The sequence below is a fragment of the Xiphophorus hellerii genome, chromosome 7 (genome assembly GCF_003331165.1).
Source record: "Xiphophorus hellerii strain 12219 chromosome 7, Xiphophorus_hellerii-4.1, whole genome shotgun sequence".
NCBI lineage: Eukaryota > Metazoa > Chordata > Actinopteri > Cyprinodontiformes > Poeciliidae > Xiphophorus > Xiphophorus hellerii.
The window spans coordinates 2,195,284-2,218,019 of record NC_045678.1 but is presented as its reverse complement, the minus strand read 5'-3'; the positions used below and the strand labels follow the sequence as shown (position 1 = coordinate 2,218,019).

Sequence of the window (22,736 nt, the reverse complement as noted above, 5' to 3'; positions counted from 1 at the left end):
TCATTTTATACTTGTTCAGTAGTTAGGTCATTTTATACTTGTTTAGTAGTTAGGTCATTTTATACTTGTTCAGTAGTTAGGTCATTTTAAACTTGTTTAGTTTTTAGGTCATTTTAAACTTGTTTAGTAGTTCTTTATCATTTTTAGCCAAAGTTATTAAGAGCTGTGGTAGAGGGTCTTAAGGCTGACCCCTGGACCTGGGGTCAATATGGGAAACATACTGCATTTTCTTTGAATTATACAAAAATCTATAACATGATGCCTGAAATCAGGAAAAATGTGATTGCGATAATGTTGCGAAAATTTTCCATTATTATGTTGATTGTAATTAACCTACATTTAGAAAAGAGGCAGCTTTATATAAGAGAACACATTAAATAATGCCGCCAACCTTCTCTCTAAGCTTTAATATTTCAGCTCGTATTCAGTCTATCCAACTGTTTGAATTTATCCTCAATATAAATTCCATAAATGTTTATATAATAAGCTATCTAATGTTGCATGATTAGTTTTATTCTAAATGGTTTTGTTGAGAAGAGTTGTTGAGAAAACACTTATTCTTACTGCTGCTAAAATAACATGTTTTTTTCAATTATAATAACATTGTCAACAGCATTTATTTTAATACTTAAAATATGTAGACTTTTTTTTTTGTTATGTAAGTGCATGTATAAATATATATATGCATATATGTTGGATTCATAATTTTCTCAAATAAAGAATGTTCAAAAAAAAAAGTAGACTTAAGTAGAATTCACAAACAGAAAAATGTAGGAGCAGTTATCACAAATGTATGGCACATCAAACATTTTATAATAACAACCTGTTTGAGAGTGAATGCTCAGGTAGCTAACCTGTAATTAGCCGCTCATCAGATACAGTGTGTTCCAACATTATGATGGTGTTTTTTTGTGATGGATATATTTTGAACAGCCAAATTCTTTTCCTGTTGACAAGTATCATTATTTGAGGCAGGTGACTGGCAGTGCACAGCAATAGCTGTGTTACTCTGTGTATGTCACTTTATGTACACACAGTAAGTACATACACACAGTATGTAAAGTGATTTACATACTCTGCGTATGTAAATAACAGAGTATGTGGTTTCCATACGCAGGTTTTCTTTTCTGGCTCAGTCTTAATTCAGTCATGGATGAAGAGAGGGAATCACAGAACAGAACACACACACACACACACACACACACACACACACACACGCTCACCCCCCCACACACCCCTATGGTGCCATTGCAGGCCAGTTAACCTAACATGTATATATTTAGGTTGTTGGAGGAAACCAGAGTTGCTGGTTAGTTGGAACCTTCTTGCTACAAGAACTCGTTTCCATGGTGAACAACTGTTCACCATGGAAACGAGTTAAAAGGGTTTGTGTTACTGGCTAACCCTTTGGTCATGTCATTCTCAGTGAGTCACTGCCAGGTTTCCTGTTATTCAGTGCTGCTGCTGAGGCCCATGTGCAAAACATATGGTGGGCAAGCTTCTGCTTTTTGACACAGTTGAATGAAATTAATTGTTTACATTTACATTATAGATTGAAAGCCTAATTTTTGTTTAAATTTGGCTTCGAAAATGCACTTTGACCTTTAAGTGTCACTGAAGGAAGTGAGAACATCGTCCTTTAAGCCACACGATGGTTGTATTTGTTAAACGTGTTGATACAAACCTGAGTGATTTAAATGTTCTGTAAAATTTTTATGTTCCCTCACTCTACATCACGTGTTGTAACGAACTCACTGGATGTCATGTGAGTCGTGATGTGTCTTTGCATCTGAATCCAGGAGATCTGAACACCACATGACTTATGTTTGTAGTCTGAAGTCTGCATCATGCTCAGTTTCTATGCACTCCAAATCTGGACCAAACTTTCAGAAAACTGCAAAACAGCTGAAAGACTGAGTTTCTTTAAATCAAAGCTGAAAACCCACCTGCTTAGAGCTGCCTTTGTTGATGGCGGTTGACAAAATGTAATGTTTATTGTTTCACATTTGGTGACTGTATGATGTCTTTATGATGTAAAGCACTTTGAACTGCCTTGTTGCTGAAAACGTGATATACAAATACATTTGACTTGACTTGGAATGGAAGCTCAGAGTGACTCCCCCTCCAAAAAACATCTGAACTACATTTCATCAAGTCAGCAACATGTAGACACAAGATTTAGTTTTTGTCAGTTTTATTTATTTATGAATCAAACTATGTTGGCCCTGACCTGCCACTGATCTTTTAGTTCTAACAGTTAGAACCAAACTGTTCTAACTGTTTAGAACCGTTAGAACAGAACAAATTTTTTGTGCAAATTTTTTTCTGCTCAAAAAAATTAGTTTTTTGTGCAGAAAAATAAAATTAAAAAGGAAAAATAAGAAAAACTGACTTATTCGTTTTAATATTTAGATTTGTGTTTTAGTGCTGTTAATATTTCAATTCATATTGATGTTTTGAAATGGATGACTGTCGGAGTCACTGAGGAAGAGAAAGGGGAGGAGTCTCAGGTAAAACAAAGTTTATTTGCTTCATCCATTATCCAGTCTCTCCTGGATTTTATGATTGTTTTTTAAATTGGCAGCAGTGCATCAAGTGTAAGAAATACTGTCAACTGGAGGTAGAAGTTTAGTCAGTGAAACTCTGACTAAACTTCTACCTCCAAAAAAAAATTTGCAATCATTTCACAATTACGAATCAATATAAAAAAATATAAATACATTTTCACAAATTTGCAACTCTCCATCCATCAGTTTTGCAGATTGATATTTTAAACCTGAAATGTCTCTCTTTTAAAAGAAATTGTTTGTTTTTAAATTTGAAAGAATGACTTGGAACTCCAGGAGTCTAGGTTTAGAAAAGTCTGAAATGTTTTTAAAAAGCGTAGGGACCCTGCAGGATGCAAACGGATGGAAATTCTTCCTCTCACCTGGTCCACAAACTTGTGACGGTACAGGAGGGTAAAACACTTTTTCTCTGCCTGTCTTCTAGTTTTCATGTGAAGTTGTGTGTGTATGTGTTGTCTGTGTGCAGAAGAAGGCCGTCCTGCGGTCACAGTTTCCGAGAAGCCGGACGACCCGCCTCCTCGGCGGCAGGCAGAGAGACGGAGCTTGTCCTCCAGTCCTTCCCACTCTGTCCACAACTCGAGGACACACCGGAAGCAGCATCCTGATATCCTCAGACGCGCTTCTACTGCCTCAAGTAAAACACACACTCAAATCAGAGATTAGGTTATTTTTAATTGTTTTTTTTGTTGTTTCTTTTTTTCCTGCAGCAGAAAATTTTTTGAAAAGATTTTGTGAGTTCTTTTTCTTAACCCCACACATCTTTGGTTTCTGACATGTCAGAAAATGTGAACGTTTGCCATTCTCTATATACTCTTTTATAGAGAATGTACATGTTAGTTGTTCAGGTTCCTGGTTTTTGTATGAGGTCTTAATATGCACCTTCAGAGTCACAGTTTTGAGCAGGTTTCTAATTTTTAATTAATAAACCATTTCTAATTTTTAAATCATTAGTTGAAAAAAAGATGAGTGTTGTCAGGTAAAAACTGGAAGGAAGAGTCAGTTTGACATTTAACGCACATTAATTTAAGTCTGTGGTTAATGTAGCTGAGATGTTTAGACAGCAAGCAGGAAGACGGTGGCTAAAATGTTTCAGTTTGCTTTAGTCTTTCTCAGAACACAATGGTTCTAATCTTAACTAAAGAGTATGTCGTCTTGATGCTAAAATACAGTCTAAGAACATTCTGCTCTGGTCCTAAACTTAGACGACAGAAACATAGAGACTATGTTTACCAGGGTTTCAAAATAGGGGCAGAGAAAATAAAAAGTCCAAATATATCTGACCTCTAAACCAGTGTTTCCCAACCCTGGTCCTCAGGACACACTGCCCTGCATGTTTTAGGTATTTCCTTGCTTCAGTCCAGCTGATTTCAATTGATGACTAATTAACAGCTCAGGAAAAACCTGGGTGCAATTTGGAGGTGTGTGTGTTTGCAGGACATAGAATCCATCCTTTTCCTACATAAATATCTTCTCTACCCTGTCAGAACTGACACACTGAGGTGATGTCTTTGTAGATGAGCAGATGACATGACAAACACACGTTGCATAGTGCTTGTATTGCCATTGCTCTTTCCATTTTAAAGATTTTTTTCCTTTTGCGCCATGTTTCTAATTTCTCCGTTCCTTTCCAGTTCCTTTTTAATCTCTAAATTGCTTTTGCAGTCTTCTTACTGCTTTTGTAAAGGCTCTTTCAACAATTTCCAGCTCCTGCTCCATTGTGTCAAACACAAGTTGACTGTTATATTTCTGTGAATGTGAGTCCTACCTGCCTCTTCTGTCATGGACCTGGAAGCTTGGCCCACCTAGAGACTGACCCTGCTGGCCGGTTGCCTGTTTGTGGGACCGAGCCAGAAGCTCAGCAGTAGGAAAATATCAACAACAGTTCAGAGATGACCAATGACAGCATCGCGCTTAATGAGAGCAACTAAAGCAGTCTGAAGGATGGTTATTTTGAAAAGTATTGAAAGATGGCGGTCCAGGCTGTAATGTCTCATGTCTTTGTTTTTTTTTGTTTTTTTTTAATTGCAGTGGATTGGCCAGGTGAGGCTTTTCTGCACTTTGTGGATTTACTAAGATGCTTTTAGGTTGTGTGTGTGTTTGAGTGCATGGAGTGTGTCTGACATTTACACTTACTACAAAGCTTTCTACTAGTGTTTGGTTTGCCTTGAAGGTTTTTTTTCTTAACCTGGGAACTAATTGTACTGTTATGATTTTTAAAGCTAACATTTTGACTCTATGTGCTTATCCAGTCTATGTAAACTCTGGCTTTTCTTATTTTGTTTCCTTTTGCGACTTTTAGGAAAGCTCATCACCAGGTGTTAAAGTGCATTGTCATTTATTTTTTTGCTCATTATTTTCTGCATTGTGATTTCAGATTAAATATATTAAAAATGTTGACAATGCACCAGCAAAAATCCTATTTACATGAAAGCATTTCATTTTATTTGTGTCGATTTCTGAGTAATTTCTTGCCTGATTCCAGATGACAGCAGGAAGCCTGATACATCTCTCAGCAGTCATGACCCTCGCACTGCTGTACAACTTCGCACTGCACTGAAGAGGCTGAAGGAGATCATGGAGGGAAAGAGCCAGGTACCGAACCCAACAGAACCGCTGACACTCAGAAACAAACAACAGGGTTTCCTTCTTTCCTCACCTCCCTTTTGCTTTGAGATGTCTTGAAGGATATATATATATATATATACATATATATATATATATATATATATATATATATATATATATATCCTTCAAGACATCTCAAAGCAAAAGCAATATATATATTGAATATATATATATATATATATATAAAAGCAATATATATATATATATATATATATATATATATATATATATATATATATATAAAACTTCCTTTTGCGCCATGTTTCTAATAAAACTTCTTATTCTTCCATAAATAAGAAAAACTTTATTTATGGATGAAAGTTGTGGTTGTTATGCTACTATCTATGGCAAAATATGTTCCCTCAACATTCAGAGTTGGTGAATGAATCTTTCCACAAACATGGTCAAAAACATTGCAGTTCAATTCAAAAACATTTTATTTATCCCAAGAGAAATTTAATGTGGTCATAACTCATGTAATCAAAGTATCTTCAAAGAGTCATTGTGGATGTCGATGTGGTGGGCAGGAAAGATCTCCTATAGCGATCAGTCTTCCAATGTATCTGGTCTTATCTTAGTAATGTATATTACTAAGGTCAATATCTGTGCAGCAAAGACGATATTTCACAGTAACATGACAGATAGGTTAGGGTTAGGTTGACCCTGCCCTTAACTGTGATTAAGCAGATGAGGAAAAGCAGAAATCTTCTTTAATGTGACAGAATACTAAGCCACACCTCATGTTGAAAGGATAATAAAGCAGCCTTTTCCTGATCATTGTTCACCTTCAGGACAGTGATCTGAAACAGTACTGGATGCCCGACAGCCAGTGTAAGGAATGCTACGACTGCAACGAGAAGTTCACCACCTTCCGTCGCAGACACCACTGCAGGCTGTGTGGCCAGATCTTCTGCAGCCGCTGCTGTAACCAGGAGATCCCTGGAAAGTTCATGGGTTACACAGGTGAGCAAGATCTTAGTCTTTAATCCATATCACCTGACATGATTTGATCAATATAATCTTTTATAGATCAATAGAATACGTAATATTGTTGTTAGTACTTTTTCTCATGTCTTTGGTTATTTCGTTTGAACTTTTTTCCCCCTCTCCAGGAGACCTGCGGGCTTGCACGTACTGTCGGAAGCTAGCGCTAAGCTACACTCACTCTGCAGACTCCTGCTCCATCGGCGAGGACCTGAGCGCCTTGTCGGACTCTCCCTGCTCTGTGTGCGTGTTGGAGCCCAGCGAGCCTCGGACACCCGTGGGAGGGCGCAAAGCCAGCCGGAACATCTTCCTCGAGGAAGACCTGACCTGGCAAAGGTGAACCCACTCTGAAAACACGAAAAATCTGACACATTTCCAAGGAGTTTCAGCTGGACATTGAGAAAGCTCTTCATGAGTTCCTCACTCAGTCTAAACTTTGAGCTTCACACCTCATTTAGTGTTGTTTAAAGGATTCGTCGTAGTAAGATAGAATATTACTGAAAAGTAAATTTATTCCCATAGTTAAATGCAGAAAGTGAAACTAATATGATACAGATTTATAGTGCATGTAGTAATTTGGGTTTTTGCTTGTGATTTTGATGGGTGTAGCTTACATCTAGTGGAATCAGATCAATGGAGAGAATAATACAGACATGTTAACCTACTGAGAAGTTTGTACATGTAAATGCTCTCAGCTCAGAGGCTTGAATAACCTTCATGGTTGGTTCTGGCGTCTCTCATTTTCCTCTTAACAGTACTTGCTAGGTTTTCTGTTTTGTTTAGGTCAGATAAGCTTGCTGACCAATCAAGCACAATGTGGTTGTCCCAGTAGACAGGTGTGCCAACACCCTGGACCAGCACCAGTCCTGTAGTTGTTCTTGGTGATTGTAAAACCTTTTGTAAAACACTTTTTCCTTCAAATCAACTTTCAATAAAAATGCATTATACAGTTCTTGGACACAGTGCACAACAAGCTTTGTTTAAAAATGTCTTTTTGTGACTTGCCTCCTTGAGGATGTTGTCAAGTCAGCAGTCTTTCCCATGATTGTGTAGGCAAAACCATAACATTCCTGTGTTTATTGGTCTGGTGTAAGACAGTCGAGTTTTCTGAGAAACGTCCAGGTTTTTAAAGTTAATGTTAAATAAAGTACTTGAAATGTATCAGTCTACGGTACATAATATATATTTTACATTTTTCTATGACATTATTGAAATAAATGAAGTTTTGGAGAATATTTTAGTTTAATTAGGTCAGTGTTTGGACTGAGATGCAGCTGTCAATTGTTTAGCAGGTGTCTGTCTCAGACTAGTGGTGAGAATAATCCTGCTACAGAGCTGGGTTCATGTCAGCCTTAATCCACCATAAAGAAAACATTTAAATTATGACAAAACACAAAACTGTGTAGCTAACCTTTTGGTGCCTTATGTAACAGAATTCAAAAGGACTCCATTCTAACTCTACCTGTACTGCATGCTCTCCTTGACCCTCTTTTCTACTCTTGCTGCTTTCATCTGTTTTGCTTTCTATCGACTTTCCCTGTTAACTTCCCTCTCTTTCTTGTTGACATAGAAAAACTCCTATTGGGATGAGAAAGAAGTGAGTCTTGTTGGTTTTTCTTCATTCCCCCCCCCCACTTCTACCTCAACATTCAGGGCTGATGCTCTGTAGCTCCTATAGCTTTCCTCTTTGCTCAGATGTACAGCTTATAAATATGACTTGATATAAATAAAGCAGTTCAAAGGGAGAATAAACCACACTGTCTGTCATTAGCATGATTCACCAGGAGCCTCAGAGCAGCGGCCTCGCCTCCAGACTCTCCACCCTGCAGGAGGATGTTGGGAAGTCACCAGCGAGGAAGAGGTCAGTCATTTGCTCCTTTTGGCTTGTTGGTAGTTCTGCTAAAAGAAAACTTGTTTCTTTATATCAGGTCCTCATTTTCTGAACTTTAGCTCATTGCTCTGTTGCAAAAGATATCCAGTGTTTTCGAAACAACCAACCTTATGAAGTGCGAGTCCTCGCACTTCCTGACTAAATTGAGCCGTTTGTCTTCTGGCATTTTTTAGTAGTCACCTGCCTTGTGTTCTATAGTGTGTAGTGATGATCTAAACAATGATGTGTGTAATTTAGTAGTTCCAAAATATCAGAAAATAGTCATTCCACCTGGATGGACTCCTTGACTTTCTTTGAATATTGTTTCAGAAATTCCTGACTGTCGTATCGTTATTGTAGACCAGAAGAAACGCTTCAATTTCTCCTAATGTGATTGGTTCATTTTGTATTGATTCTGACCCAAATGAGTATCTTTGAATAATTATTTTTTTCTAATATCAATTATATCAAGATTTCAATTGTTTTGAGAATCGTACAAGACAGTCAACCTTCATTCGTGCAGACAGAGCACACGCAGAAAGTAGCATAAGATGAAGTATTGTTATTATCAGGACATTGCTGTGATATTTAAGTAGATATTCTCTATCAGTAGTGCATCGGTGTGATTTACTGTATTATGTTTTACAGTTGTTGGACTCATACTGCTGGTGGCAACTTAGCTGGTGATCCACTTGCATAGACTACAGTATCAATATCTGCTTTTTTTTGTTTTTCAGTTATTGCCTTATAAATCTGAAATCAAATTTCATAAATTATTTGTCGTGTAAGAGTCAATAGATTTCTTAATTTTTCAATTAGGATAAATTCAAACCTTGATTATTTAGAACGGTGATCAAAGGGACCAGTTTTGTTCAAATAAATGAGCAAAACTAGTTCAGAGCAACTCCCAGACAAGAGGGGAGACCAAATAAAAACTAAACCACTCAAAATTTAAAGTAAAACAATTTCTTAGAGAGGAAATGACATCAGACGTTCCAGTGATCAATAAGGTTTGTTTTATACCAATCTGTAGCTGGTGTTTTTGTGAACTCGTATTTTGTCGTTCTCAGGTCAGCCAGTGTGACCAACCTATCACTGGACCGGTCCGGAGCCACCCTGGTTCCGGCCTACGACAGCTCGGTCAGTCCGCCCACCAGCCGGGCCATGGCCGGCACCAAACTTGACCACAGTGAGGAGGAGAGGAAGATCCTGCTGGTGTGTCCTTTGGTCTAAACGTTTCTCTGGTTGTATTAACAGCTCATAGTGAAGTTCACAAAATGAGAGAACTAAATGAGTCTGAGGCTGCATACGGTCTTCACTGGGGGCCCATAGTCTGGACTTTTGGCTCTGGAATACCCTTCTGTCAGACTGTTCACCCTGTGAGCCTGAATGGGCTTTTCAAGGAAATCTTTAATTGTCAGTGAAATGAGAAGACCATGTGCTTAATGGGATAGTTTGTATTTTTTTTTAAATTGGGGTTATGTGGATGTGTTATGATCACTCAGTATCTTGCCTAACCTAGATGACTTCTAAGCATCTTATTTGTGTAAATGCATGACATTAAAATTATGTTAAAATGAAAAACTCAAATGGTTCAACTGACCCTCAGTTCATAGAATTTCCTGCTGCATTACTATCTCTTCAGATGGTCTCCCTGGCAACCCATGCTTATGGCCAAATCATCATATCCCTCTACATCACAGACAGAAGGTTATTCTCTCTGACTGTGACCCTAGCATGGTGTTTGTTGTAAATAACCTGTGACTTCTGCATAAGTAGACGTTCAGTTCAAAGGTTAAATGGTTAAAGTGTTTGAAGCTTAGTGATGATGTTTCAATGTGTATTTGCCTTAATCCTGTTCAGCCTCCATGATAACCATACAAGACATAGATGAAGAAATTATCTACCTCGGGTAAGATACTACCTGCTCATAATCCCCTCCTATTGAAGACTTAATGGAGCTCACAGACGAGAACATGACCTCGCTCGGTGTCCTAGTTAAATAAGCTGGTGGTTTAAATTCCAAACGGTGTTCTGGGTGGGTTTAGGGATACTGCTAAGGAACGGTATCAAATTATTCAAAACGTTTCCTCATAACGTCTGACATCACAGAAACTGTTTGTTCCAGGATTCCTCCCAGCTCAAGGAGCTGTGGAAGAAGATCTGCCACAGCAACACAGGGATGGAGTTCCAGGACCACAGATACTGGCTGAGGACCTACCCCAACTGCATTGTGGGAAAGGAACTTGTTAACTGGTTGCTGAGGAATGGTACCATCTCCACCAGGTAGAATGTCGTTGGGCGTAGGAACGTTTAAGGCTTTGTGTCATCTCTCCAACTAATGTGAGAACAGAAACACTTAAACTGTAATCTGTGTGTAGGGCCCAGGCTATTGCAATAGGCCAGGCATTAGTAGACGGTCGCTGGCTTGACTGCGTCACTCACCATGACCAGCTGTTCAGAGATGAGTACGCCCTTTATCGCCCCCTGCAGGTAGGAGCCCATTTACTTGACACACAGGAATAGAAATAGCTGAAATATTTTTTTCTCCTCCAGGATATTTATTGTCTCTCCATCTGTACCAGAGCACAGAGTTCTCGGAAACGCCCTCTCCAGACAGCGACAGCATCAACTCCATAGAGGGACAGTCAGAGCCATCCTGGTTCAAGGACATCAAGTTTGACGACAGCGACACAGAGCAACTTGCCTACGAGTCTGACTACACCGTGCCAAGTAGGCATGACAGCTGACAGCGTGGTGAGGCTTAGTGTGTTGGTGTGTGTATTAAAACCTGTCTGTGTCCAGATTCTGCCAGCCCCAGCAAGAGGACATCGGTCAGCAGCTTCCATTCAGCGGTGGACAGCGACTCTGCCTCCTCCATCAACCTCAACATGGAGCAGAACAACGTGAACTTTCACATCAAGAAGCAGTCCAAGTACCCACATGTGCCACCTCCTGCAGATCAGAAAGGTAGGAAGATATATTTAAAGCTCTTCTACATGGATTCTGTAGAGCAGTGGTGCCCAAAGTGAAAACTAAAACATCCTGCAAGTTTTAGTTCTCTCCCTGGTTTAACACACCTGGATCAAGTGATGGCTCGTTAGAGGCCCAAGAAGAACATTGACATGGTGAAAAGGTTGTTACTACAACCAGGGAGAGAACTAAAACACGCAGGATGCCGACCCTCGAAGACCAACTTTGGGCACCACTGCTGTAGAGCTTCTGCAATTATTTTTCACTGACTTAAAACTACATCATGCAACTTTTACAAAAAAAAAAACTTTTTACAAATTTGCTAAAACTGTCACTGTGTTGTGACAGTCTAATATGAGACAGATAATCTGTGAAAAGATTGGTCTGCTCCACCTACTCAGCTAATATTGCCATCTGAAGAAATGCACTGCTAATGGTTAAAAACAACCAATCGGAGCCAGGAGGAGGGGCTTAGAGCTGTCGGTCATTTTGTGTACGTGATGCTAAATGTGCTATTGGTGGAAAACAACTTAACGTTCCAGAAAAACAGTTTATCCACCATCATTGCTAGCCATGCTAGCTAGCCTTAGCATTCATGACATGCTATGTTGAGGTGAACCAGCTGTAGCTTAGCAGAGAGAGAAGGGGAAGCTGTGAATAGCACATACTCGAGGCTGATTGATAGTGCTAAGACCCTCCTCCTGACTCTGATTGGTTGCTTCTGATGGAGCAGTGTGTTTGTTCAGATGACAGCAGAATTGTAGGAGAAGACAGGGGAGCCCAAACTTTTCATAGATTGTCTGTCTCATATTATACTGACACGACATAGTGAGAGTTTTAACAAATAAGTCAGAATCATACGTTTTATAAAAGTTGCATACTGTCTAAAATATTGCTGAATATAGCATAACTTTTCTAGTCGAGAATGTGTTGGGGAGAAATTTTTTTCCCGGCCATCGTTTTGCTGCTTCCTCTAGTGCAGCACACTGATGCTTTGCATATAGTGCATACTCACTTTTTATTTTGAAATGATCCCTATTACATTCAGTTCCATTAAGTTTGTTGTGCACACTCTTCCAGCCGAGTTTCTCATTTCGGAGGATGGAGGGCAGAACATCATCATCAGTGATGCCTTCATCAAAGGTAGGAACTCAGCACTAACTCATTCTGCAGTCCTGTTGTGTCACCTGAGCGGCTCCACAGAGCTCTTCCTCTTTCTGAGCTGCTGTTTGTGTCGCAGAGTCTCTGTTCAATCGTCGCGTGGAGGAGAAGGCCAAAGAAATGCTGTTCACTCCGCTGGGCTGGCACCACAGCTCTCTGGATCAGCTAAGAGAGGAGAACGGGGAGAAGATGGCCATGGAGAGGCTGCTGTGAGTGGAGAGCCATCTGTGTCTGTGGTTCATGATTTGCTGTGAGAAGCTGGGATTCAAGTCAGGGCTTCTTGTGCCTTTGGTCCCCAGCTGCTCATGTGGTCTATAAAACCAAGAAGACAGCGTATTTAAATAGATTGTGCTTTTATGAACAGTCCACAGACTAACACTAGTTGTGTAAAAAGTGACTCAGAACAGATTGTTTTGCTCTTTTTAAACACTCATGACTTACAGACTGTAGCAAATAATTAAACTAGATTCATTGTCTTGATGGATGGATTTACTTCAAATAACATTTTATGGTGTTTGAAAAAAATGTTTTCTATTTGCAGGTAGATCACATCCATGAATATTTTCCAGGCACATAGTGCTATTTAATAGCACAAAGTCAAGCAACTATGTTGCCTTCAGTTGCTGCACATATCAGATATGACTTAAATCACAATTTAAATTTTTCTTTAACACTTTGAAATTGGGATTGTGTCTCTTTAGAAACTCCTGCTCTTTCTGAAACTCTGCCTTCAGGAATTCATTACAACATGACACACTGTTCTTAACCCCTTGGATATGTTTCTGGCTGTTCTGAGCAAAAGTTAACAGTTTTTTGCTCTTCCTTCATGGATACAGTGACTGACCAATAATCTGTCTGATCTGTTCAGCTCAGCCAACCACAGCCACATGATGGCGCTGCTGCAGCAGCTGCTCTACAGCGAGTCTCTGTCTCTGTCCTGGAGGGACATCATCGTTCCAGTGGTTCGGCAGGTGGTTCAGACGGTCCGGCCCGACGTTCGCAACTGTGACGACGACATGGACATTCGGCAGTTGGTGCACATCAAGAAGGTCAGACGGGCTGTTTCACCTCCGGATTTGGAATATTAAGAGGGAGTTTGGACAGCCTGTCAGTTGTTTTCCAAAGTTCCCAGTGGTTCACTGGAATTAGCTGAGATGTTTGAACTGAGTGAGCTCTCCAGGACGCTCAACTCTTCTAGTTTTTTCTAGTTTCAGTTTCGAAGTAAGTAAAAACATATGATGGAACCACATCCTAGAGCAGAGATGGTAAATCAAGACCTGATTTTGAGGAATTTATTGAATATTTTTCCATGAACATTTTCATTTGAGCCTTTTTATCTTTTTATTATTACAACCATAAGATATAGTTTTCTAACTAGTATTGCTAATATATGTATTGTTTTATTTATTTATGAATAATTTCTCCTTTTTATTAATTCATTTTTATATTTCATTTATATTTAGAAGTATTCACATTAGATTTGTTTTGGATATTATTTGTATCTGTTAGTTTATTTATTTATGATGTTTTGTGTATACATTTGATACTAGAAGTTTACATACACCAAATAAAGATGCACCTTTTTTTTCTCTCTGTCTGAAACGTTTTCTGTTTTAGGTCGAGTAGAATTATCAAAATTATTTCTGTTTGCTAAACTTAGCGAGAACAATTTTGGGGATTGTTTCACAACTTCCCTTGAATTCAGAGGTTTATATACAAAATTACTGTCTCTTTAAACAACGAGGGAAAACCCAGATGATGATGTCACAACTCTGGATAGTTCTGATAGGTTAACTTAGGCATGTAAATATTCAGATTGTTCTTAATAGATTCACTTCAGACAGTGAGAAACACAAGGGTATGCCTTTTTATTCAGTATATGTAAACTTCTGGTTTTGTTTGTATATGGTGTAGAAATTCCTTTAGTTTCCTGCACCACATTCATTTTCCTGTGTGATGTTGAACAGGTTTAATCTGGTTTGGTTTGTAGGGGTTTCATCCATGTGGCACGGTGGGGCACTGGTCATTTTTTTAAATCCTGTAAATCACTTTGTGTTGCACACCGTTGTATGAAAGGGATCATTGAAATTAAGGTGAAATGACTTCTTGAATAAATCTCACCTATCTTTGTGGTTCAGATTCCTGGAGGCAGGAAGTTTGACTCCATGATGGTAAACGGCTTCCTGTGCACCAAGAACATCGCCCACAAGAAGGTAAAGGCATTCTCTGTCTGGCTAAAGTTTCCATTGTTGAACATTTTGCACCAGCACAAATGCAGGAAAGGGTTCTGGTAGTCAAAGTATTCAGTCAAAGTGCTGTTATTAAAGTGTAATTCTCACCTGAAATCAGATGAACTCCTATATCAAGAACCCCAAGATTCTGCTGTTGAAGTGTTCCATCGAGTACCTGTACAGAGAAGAAACCAAGTTCACCTGCATCGAGCCCATCGTGCTCCAGGTGAGGCGGTTATTCTGACACGAAGATACACGAGTCACGTCTCTGTTCTAAAACTCTGGTGTCATTGCCACCTCCGCTACAGGAACGGGAGTTCCTGAAAAACTACGTTCAGCGGATCGTAGACGTCCGCCCCAATCTGGTGTTGGTGGAGAAGACGGTGTCGCGTATCGCTCAAGACATGCTGCTGGAGCATGGCATCACGCTGGTCATCAACGTCAAATCGGTCAGTGGGACATGTCCCAGCTATCAGGTGGTCGCTAATGTTCTCTGCAGAAGCACAGAAGATGAAGAAATCAGATGCCCTGTGATCAGAGTAGTTCTAACCTGACTACTCCTGCTGAGTGTAGGAACATCTGTTCTGTTATTGCTGGTCAATTTTTAAAAGATAGTTGAAGTTCAGCTCACCACTTCTCTCTCCAGTAGAGGATGGTTGTGTACAGTGTAGGCAATTTCCTGTAAGCTTCATGACGTCAAACCGGCTCATTCCATCCATCACAAACAAACGTCCAGATCCTCTGGACGAAGCAAGGTGTAGAACAAATGGCTGGTTTTTACCAGACAGTCTGTGCTTAGTCCAGATTATAATCTTGAACAAAATGTCATTATCCCCAAAATGGTGCACTAATAAATTGGCCCATATTTTCTTAATCTTAGTGATCACCTTGTACTTAGATGTGAAACCAATTTTATCTACCTCTACCAAGGTCTGAAAGAGAGAGGGCTTACTGATGGGGCTGATAGTCCTGCCCACCAGATCCTGTCTGCATATTGTCACCCCACTGTTGTTAATTTAGGAACAACAAATGGTATCGACCAAATGAAGAATCGGTAGGTCAGGCTTTTTAAAGATCGGGGATTGGCCAGAAAACTGCAGTGGTTGCACCCTGAATCCTCAACATAAAAAGTTGTTTCTTTTCTTTAACTACAGTGAAATATAATGGCAATGAATGTTTTGGATAAAAAGGACTATCCCAGTTTGTTCTTGATAGGTTTCTTAATGGGGAGTAATAACTTGTTCTTTCTCCATGGTAGCAAGTCTTGGACCGAGTGAGTCACATGACTCAGGGGGACCTGGTGATGTCCATGGACCAGCTCCTCACCAAACCTCGCCTGGGAACCTGCCACAAGTTCTACATGCAGCCCTTCTCCCTGCCCAACAGTAAGATCCTCTGTCAGCTGCCACCGCTGTCTGTCAGACATGCAGTCATTCCTCTCTGTTTTTTTCCAGACGAGTCAAAGACTCTGATGTTCTTCGACGGCTGCCCGCCTCACCTGGGATGCTCCATCAAACTGCGCGGCGCACCAGAGTATGAGCTGGCCAGGGTGAAAGACATCATTATGCTAATGGTGTGCGTTGCCTACCACTCCCAGCTGGAGATCTCCTTCCTCATGGACGAGTTCGCCATGCCGCCCAGCTTACTCCAGAGTGGCTCCTTCCCGTGCCTCCTGGAGGGCTCTGCTGCCGATGAGGAGATGGACGGAGACAGCATGGAGAAAACGGCAGTGAGCGATAACTCTACATTGGGGGAACAATCCGAAGACGCACCTTTCCTGGAGTCTTCAACTAAAACTGAAGATATAGATATTCTCAGAGTCACGCAAAACCCCCAGTCGGTTCTGTTCTCTGTCCAAGAGGAGGCTGGAAACTCTGAGACCAGGACTTCATCCCCATGCTCCAGTCCTGCGCCCCCTCCTCTATCCATCTGTCCTCAGTTCCTTGTTGAGGAGGAGCAGGAAATGGGCTCGGACACTCTGGTCGGCACCTCTGAGGGGGAGACGGTGGGAGAACTTGGTTTGGAGGATGAGGAGCGCTCAGACACCCCCACCCCTAAGCTATTCCGAGACCCCTTGCAGGATGACACAGGGATGTTCATCGCCGAACATGTGGACTCCTCCGACGACCGCCTCAAGTCCATCTCTGCTGTGTTTAAGCACGAGCTGAAGGACATCATCCTGTGCATTTCCCCCTTCATCACTTTCAAAGAGCCATTCCTCCTCACACCGGGGGGCATGCACTGCCCCAGCAGGGACTACTTCCCTGAAGAGGTACTGCTGTCTTGACTCAAAGCTCAGGATTGGAAACTAAAGCTTCCTTAGTTTGTTGTTACCCCTCGTATGTGTTCGTCTCTCCTGTAGGTCTACCTGTCTCCTCTCCTCAACAAGGACCTGAAGGAGCTGGACGGACGCAGAAAACGCCAGCTGCTCAAAGACTCAGCTCCATCCTCCGCGGCCAGCGGACAGACCAACGGCACCACCCAGCCCAGACCCACCGACGTACTGCCCTGCCACGGCCTCACCACCACCCGCATCGTGGATCATCTGAGCAGCAGCCAGGACCTGGCCAGAATGTTGGCAGACTACAGAGCAAAAGGCGGCCGGATCCGGCAGAAAGAAGCAAGCGACCCGTTTGGCTCTGCTGGCCCTGCCGCTTCCGGTGGAAGCAGCCAGAACCGGGCACCAGACGTTCCGGTCAAGGCGCTCGGAAAGGCCGATAGCGAGGAGGAGAAAACGGGCAAACAGAATGACGTGAACTGGAGCGCAAAGGTACAATTTATGGATAAAACACTCTAGTTCCTTAAAATCCTGAATTCCTTAATTATATCTGGACTGTCTTCAGCTAGTCTGGACAAATCTGGAAAATTACTGTTTAGGCCTGGATAAGTACTTAAGAAGGAAAACTTGATTATGGAAAACATGAGATTTTCCAAAATCCATTAGTTTTTCCATTTTCTACTGCTCAAAACTAGAGTTGGACGACATAGCTGTAAAACATGTTTCACTGTCATGATATAAATGTTTCATATCAGTTGTTAGATAATTATTAATTAGTTACTTGTTTTAATATCCTAAACACTACCAAACTGGTGATGTGACATATTCTGTTTTATCCACAGTTTCCTTTTAAGCTGTTTGATTCTTTTTCTTCTTTCACTCCACACCATTGTTTTCCATTTTTAGCCAGTTATGAAGCTTGGTGGCAAAACATGAGTTAAATTATCAAAATTCTACCACACATACTTTCTATAGAGGGATAATTTGTTTTTGTGTAAACACAGCAGATACACGTGCAAATTGACTGCAGAAAAAGTAGGCAGGCCTTTAAATGCTCACTGGTTGCCATGGTTACCCACATTAGCTGGCATGCTGTCAGCGTACTACAAGTGTTTATCACAACATGATGAAATAAGTTATGCTACCAAGTTGACATTAATAAAACACCGGACAACTGCACAACGCTGCGTGCAGGAGGCGATCTGCTCTGGTGGCAAATTGTAAATGATCTACTTTTAAGTAAAGTCATGACTACTGCTATGTAGACATGACTTAACTACTTAATGCTGCTTCTTGAAGTGCAGCAAGCTTCCATAAAGAGATAAAACAAAGCTGTCCTCCTTGTCAACTTAAAGGTTTTCAGGGTGTCTGCCTCATAGACTAAAACTGTGAGCTGGTTCCACAGGAGAGCAGCCTGATAATAAAAAGATTTGTCTCCTAGTCTACATTTTGAAATTCTAGGAACCAGCAGTAAACCTGCAACCTGAGAGTAAAATGCTTTGTTAGGAACATCTGGACCAATCAGGTCTCTGATATATGATGGAGCTGATTATTAAGGGCTTTATGCGAGAAGGAGAATCTTATATTCTATTCTGGATTGAACAGAGAGCCAATGAAGAAAAGCTAAAATAGGAAAAACATGATCTCTTTTTTAAAATTTTCATCAGAACTCTTACAGCGAAACCTTCTTACTTCCTGACAGTAAAGAACTACTGGTAAAGGTCTCAGTGGTTAGCTTAGCACCTCTGCATGGCAGGATTCATGAATGTTTCTTCTCTTTCCTTAGCTGGACTGTTTGAACCCGACCCACCATCAGAGGCTCTGTGTGCTGTTCAGCAGCTCCTCCCTTCAGTCCAACAATGCTCCCAACCCCTGCGTCAGCCCCTGGTAAGCTGCTCACACGCAGAACATCTGAGTCAGAACCATCGCTGTTTGGACTCAGTGTGTGTGTCTTTCAACAGGATCGTCACCATGGAGTTCTACGGCAAGAACGATCTGTCGCTGGGTGTGTTCCTGGAGCGGTACTGCTTCAGGTGAGACTCGCGTAAAGTGGCTGCAGCCGGTTTCAGGGTCCTTTGGCTTCAACGGATGTTTGCTCTGCAGGCCGTCGTACCAGTGTCCCAGCATGTTCTGTGAGACTCCCATGGTGCATCACGTACGCCGCTTCGTGCATGGCAGCGGCTGCGTGCAGATAGTGCTGAAGGAGCTGGACTCGCCCGTCCCAGGCTACCAGCACACCATTCTTAACTACTCATGGTGCCGCGTCTGCAAACAGGTGAGCCACATATGAGGCTGGGGCTGCTGGGAAATCACTTCTGCTGCCGTTTTCCCTCCCCGTTAACTCTCTGCTGCCCTCTGCAGGTGACTCCAGTGGTGCCTCTATCCAATGATTCGTGGTCCATGTCTTTCGCCAAATATTTGGAGCTTCGCTTCTACGACCACCAGTACACCAGACGAGCCAACGCCGAGCCCTGCGGACACTCCATCCACAAAGACTACCACCAGTACTTCTCCTACAACCAGATGGTGGCTTCCTTCAGGTTGGTCTCCTTCTGCTCACCGCTGTCTGACCTCCAGCAGATGAATGTGAATATCACCTTTTAAAGGGGCAGTATTATGTAAAGTTGACTTTTTAAAACTTTATCATGTAATACTGTTATTCCCTCATCAAAAACATACCTGGAGTTTTGCTTAGATATTTTTTTCATGAATGACTGAGAAATCCTTGAATCTCCCATGGCAACCATTTGGGGTTGCCTGAACACTTGCTCTCAATTCAAATTCAATTCAAAAATACTTTATTCATCCCAAAGATAAATTAAATTAAAGTTAAATTAAATCACAAGACTACAAAACTCCTTCTTGGAGTTGCAGTCCCCAAGCTGATCATCCGCGTCACAGGGCACCCGTTCTCCACTTAGCTCCTTCAGACTAGCCAGCAGCAATTGACAAACACCTGGTGGAACTGAACATCAGCTGAGCTCATTATAGGCTCTACTTCTCAGTACAACTGTCCTTAGTCAGTTGGAAATGGCATGATATAGGAGCATTGTTGTGATGACTTCCTGTAAAGGCGGAGTGATGATAAGAGCAGGAACCTTTTAAAGAGACAGAGGTCCAATTTCAATGCAATGAATTGCAAAGTCAAATGTCTTAAGTAGTTTTATATATACAGTATTTGTATAAGTGGAGGTAACATAGTTACCTTATTGTACTATGAAATCACACTATATGCATGGGAAAATGCATAATGTAATAAAAAAAAATCCTGTCTCGACCCACAATGGGAAATTTTCTTTTCAGAGTGATGGACAATAACAGCAAATAGTCACACAAAGATAAAATATATGTAAAAACAAAATGAAGAATAAAATACTGTGCAGTTAAGGCAAACTTTCAACATATATACTTTATAAAAAAATACTCCAGTCCAGAGGAATGCAACCGAGTTGGATCAATAGAAAATGTTCATGACTATTTGAGCATTAAAAAGACAAACTATTTACAATTAGTGACAATAAAAACTGAACAAAAACGAACAAATATAATGATGCCCCTTTAAGAAGAAATTGGTGTAGAAGAGAATCTTGTGTTGAAGCATTTATTCATCAGATTTCACATCTCCTTCAGTAAATCGATGAATCTTTACTTGTGCAGCTACACCTCCGTCCGGCTGCTGGAGATCTGTCTTCCTCGTCCCAGGATCTTCATCAGGAATCTGGGCCCGTCCAAAGCCAACCTGCAGCAGGACCTGAAGGACTTCTCTCAGAAGTGAGTGGATCCGTTCTTCTGGTGTCACTCCACTGTTCCACACTCGCCCCGTCCGGAACGGACCAAATGCTTTTTTGACCGCTCCTCTCCCTCTGCAGGGTGGCTCAGGTGTACCTGGCCATCGACGACCGCCTCACTTCCCTGAAGACCGACACGTTCAGTAAGACCCGGGAGGAGAAGATGGAGGACCTCTTTGCTCAGAAAGATGTAGGTGATGGTCCCCCCTCCCCCTCCGTCTTCCAGAGTGTCTGGACCGCAGGTTGGCCTCATGTTTGGTATCTGATGGCAGATGGAGGAGGCGGAGCTTCGCAGCTGGATCGACAAGCTTCAGGGGCGCCTGCAGTCATGCGGCCTGGACTCCCCCCAGCAGCTGCAGGTCGTCCTGGAGTCACTGGTGGTGAAGAAGCAGAATCTATGCGAGATGCTGCAGTTTTGGAACAGCAGGTAGGAGCCGAAGAGTTCAGTCCGTCTGTTGAACCTGATCCGTAACGCAGCCAGCATTTCTGAAACAACTTCATACGTCTTCACCTAGTGGTAGAAAATAAAATGTTCAACATCTGTAAAGTTTAGTCTGACAGCTTCCAGATTAGGGTAAATCAGCAGCAGGTTCCACTAATGCAGGGGGTGTTCAATGTGTGGCCCGGGGGCCAATTGTGGCCCTTGAAATAATTTCGTTCAACCCATGACCAAAAGTCAAAAATGGTTAAAAAAATAAAAATTGGTCAAAAAAATGGAAAAATTTGGAAGTTGTCTATAGTTCTTGTACTAAGGTAACAGTTCAGAGCCTTTTTTGTGTTGGATCTGTAATGATATACAGATTTGATTAAAATGTTTATTTATTGTAAGCTAAACTTAAAAAAACAACTTCATAATCTAATATTTGCATTTTTAATGTAATAGATTTTGTGGCCTACCAAATTTAAACTACCTAGTAGTTTAAATTTGTCAGTTTTGGCCCCCTGGGGAAAAGTTTGAACACCAGTGTCCTAATCAAAGTAATTGATGGTCAGATCTATTGATAGTCTGTTGATCTGGAGCAGAAGTGTGTGTGCCTCCAGTCACTAACCAATCGAGGTGGAAAAACATCAATCGCCATAGAGAAGCAATTCTTGGTAACATCACTATGGGAAGGGTTCAAAGATCATTTTCAAACCAGAGTGTAAACATTTCGAACAAATGCAACTCACTGACTGATCACCAAGCAGGGTAGATCTCAGCAGTGACCTCAGAGAAGATGGGAACTCCAGGATTCTACACAGATTATTGAAGTGCAAATCATTTAGTAATTTACCAGTATTCACTGGAGTGGAAATTTAAATTTCAAACAGTTCAATTAAAAAATAAAATCAGTCTGATCTCAAACTGCACTTTGAGGCCTTATTCAGCCTGGTAACTGTTACAGATTATGACAGCGCCCTAAGAAAAACACTGAAGCATCTTGTGCTTCATTAAAGCTTCTGCTGCAGGATGTTTTTCTCTCCTGCAGACTCCAGGACCTGTTCCAGCAGGAGAAAGGCAGGAAGCGTCTGTCTGTCCCACCGAGTCCAGGCAGACTTCGACCCAACACCACTGACGACACCAAGGTGGGCGTCGCTGTTGTGCTCAGACGCCACTAGCTGCTTTAGCCATAAGCTCTGGTTAGCAGCACAGAAGTTTGTGCTGAGATGTAGAAATGCTGCCCATGCCTCCTCTGTGTCTTCTAACCTTGTAAAGCATCCAGTTTACTATAGTTTGATGAAAAGGCTGATTATTAAGGAATGAACCATTTTTGTAGTTTTTCCTGACCGAGCTAGCTAGTTTTTATTTTGTCATTCTAGTATTTCATATTCCAGCTCTCTGGTTCCTCACTTCCCTTCTTACTGGACAGGAAGCATCTGAAATGAGACCATGTGTTATTCAGCTGACCGACCCTCGTGAGCTTCCTGTCCAGTGTGAGCAGCTGCAGTGTTTTGGCTGCTAATCCTCCATGTTTTTGTGTTTGCAGAGCTCTCTGGACTCCTCCCCTCGGAACCCGTCCCCTGTGGTCCAGAATGGGGAGAAAGGTGGGTTCAAATATTTATTAGGACAAATATTCTTTGTCCTAATAAAAGGTTTCCTGCAGGTGGTGTTGTGTGAAGCTGCTGTTTTTCTCTCATCAGAGGACCGCCACCTGTGCCCGCTGCCCTCAACTACCTCGTCCCTGCTGCCGTCACCTGGAGACCCCGGAGCTGATTCCACCACAGCTGGACCCAGTTTCAGTGAGCCGGATTCCGTCAGCATCCCAGAAGGTTCACAGA

The 22,736-nt window shown here is 41.5% G+C and overlaps 1 protein-coding gene across 5 annotated transcripts in view; it reads left to right on the top strand.

The window, feature by feature from the left end:
- Positions 1 to 22,736, top strand: part of pikfyve (phosphoinositide kinase, FYVE finger containing) — a 55,505-nt gene that overhangs the window by 27,262 nt on the left and 5,507 nt on the right. For 2 of the 5 annotated variants that reach the window (XM_032567159.1, XM_032567155.1), the window contains exons 3-33: positions 3,034 to 3,201; positions 4,596 to 4,607; positions 5,050 to 5,159; positions 5,984 to 6,155; positions 6,305 to 6,512; positions 7,747 to 7,773; positions 7,948 to 8,037; positions 9,117 to 9,261; positions 10,175 to 10,332; positions 10,428 to 10,539; positions 10,632 to 10,779; positions 10,852 to 11,016; positions 12,100 to 12,162; positions 12,260 to 12,389; positions 13,049 to 13,229; positions 14,319 to 14,393; positions 14,530 to 14,637; positions 14,720 to 14,860; positions 15,670 to 15,796; positions 15,866 to 16,683; positions 16,774 to 17,181; positions 18,476 to 18,576; positions 18,651 to 18,722; positions 18,793 to 18,964; positions 19,051 to 19,229; positions 20,347 to 20,460; positions 20,559 to 20,667; positions 20,750 to 20,904; positions 21,947 to 22,043; positions 22,445 to 22,502; positions 22,599 to 22,727. In XM_032567159.1, the coding sequence (XP_032423050.1) occupies positions 3,034 to 3,201; positions 4,596 to 4,607; positions 5,050 to 5,159; positions 5,984 to 6,155; positions 6,305 to 6,512; positions 7,747 to 7,773; positions 7,948 to 8,037; positions 9,117 to 9,261; positions 10,175 to 10,332; positions 10,428 to 10,539; positions 10,632 to 10,779; positions 10,852 to 11,016; positions 12,100 to 12,162; positions 12,260 to 12,389; positions 13,049 to 13,229; positions 14,319 to 14,393; positions 14,530 to 14,637; positions 14,720 to 14,860; positions 15,670 to 15,796; positions 15,866 to 16,683; positions 16,774 to 17,181; positions 18,476 to 18,576; positions 18,651 to 18,722; positions 18,793 to 18,964; positions 19,051 to 19,229; positions 20,347 to 20,460; positions 20,559 to 20,667; positions 20,750 to 20,904; positions 21,947 to 22,043; positions 22,445 to 22,502; positions 22,599 to 22,727 (4,752 nt within the window). The remainder of the gene's footprint in view (positions 1 to 3,033; positions 3,202 to 4,595; positions 4,608 to 5,049; positions 5,160 to 5,983; positions 6,156 to 6,304; positions 6,513 to 7,746; positions 7,774 to 7,947; positions 8,038 to 9,116; positions 9,262 to 10,174; positions 10,333 to 10,427; positions 10,540 to 10,631; positions 10,780 to 10,851; positions 11,017 to 12,099; positions 12,163 to 12,259; positions 12,390 to 13,048; positions 13,230 to 14,318; positions 14,394 to 14,529; positions 14,638 to 14,719; positions 14,861 to 15,669; positions 15,797 to 15,865; positions 16,684 to 16,773; positions 17,182 to 18,475; positions 18,577 to 18,650; positions 18,723 to 18,792; positions 18,965 to 19,050; positions 19,230 to 20,346; positions 20,461 to 20,558; positions 20,668 to 20,749; positions 20,905 to 21,946; positions 22,044 to 22,444; positions 22,503 to 22,598; positions 22,728 to 22,736) is intronic. The other 3 variants (XM_032567156.1, XM_032567157.1, XM_032567158.1) reach the window with 3 other exon arrangements.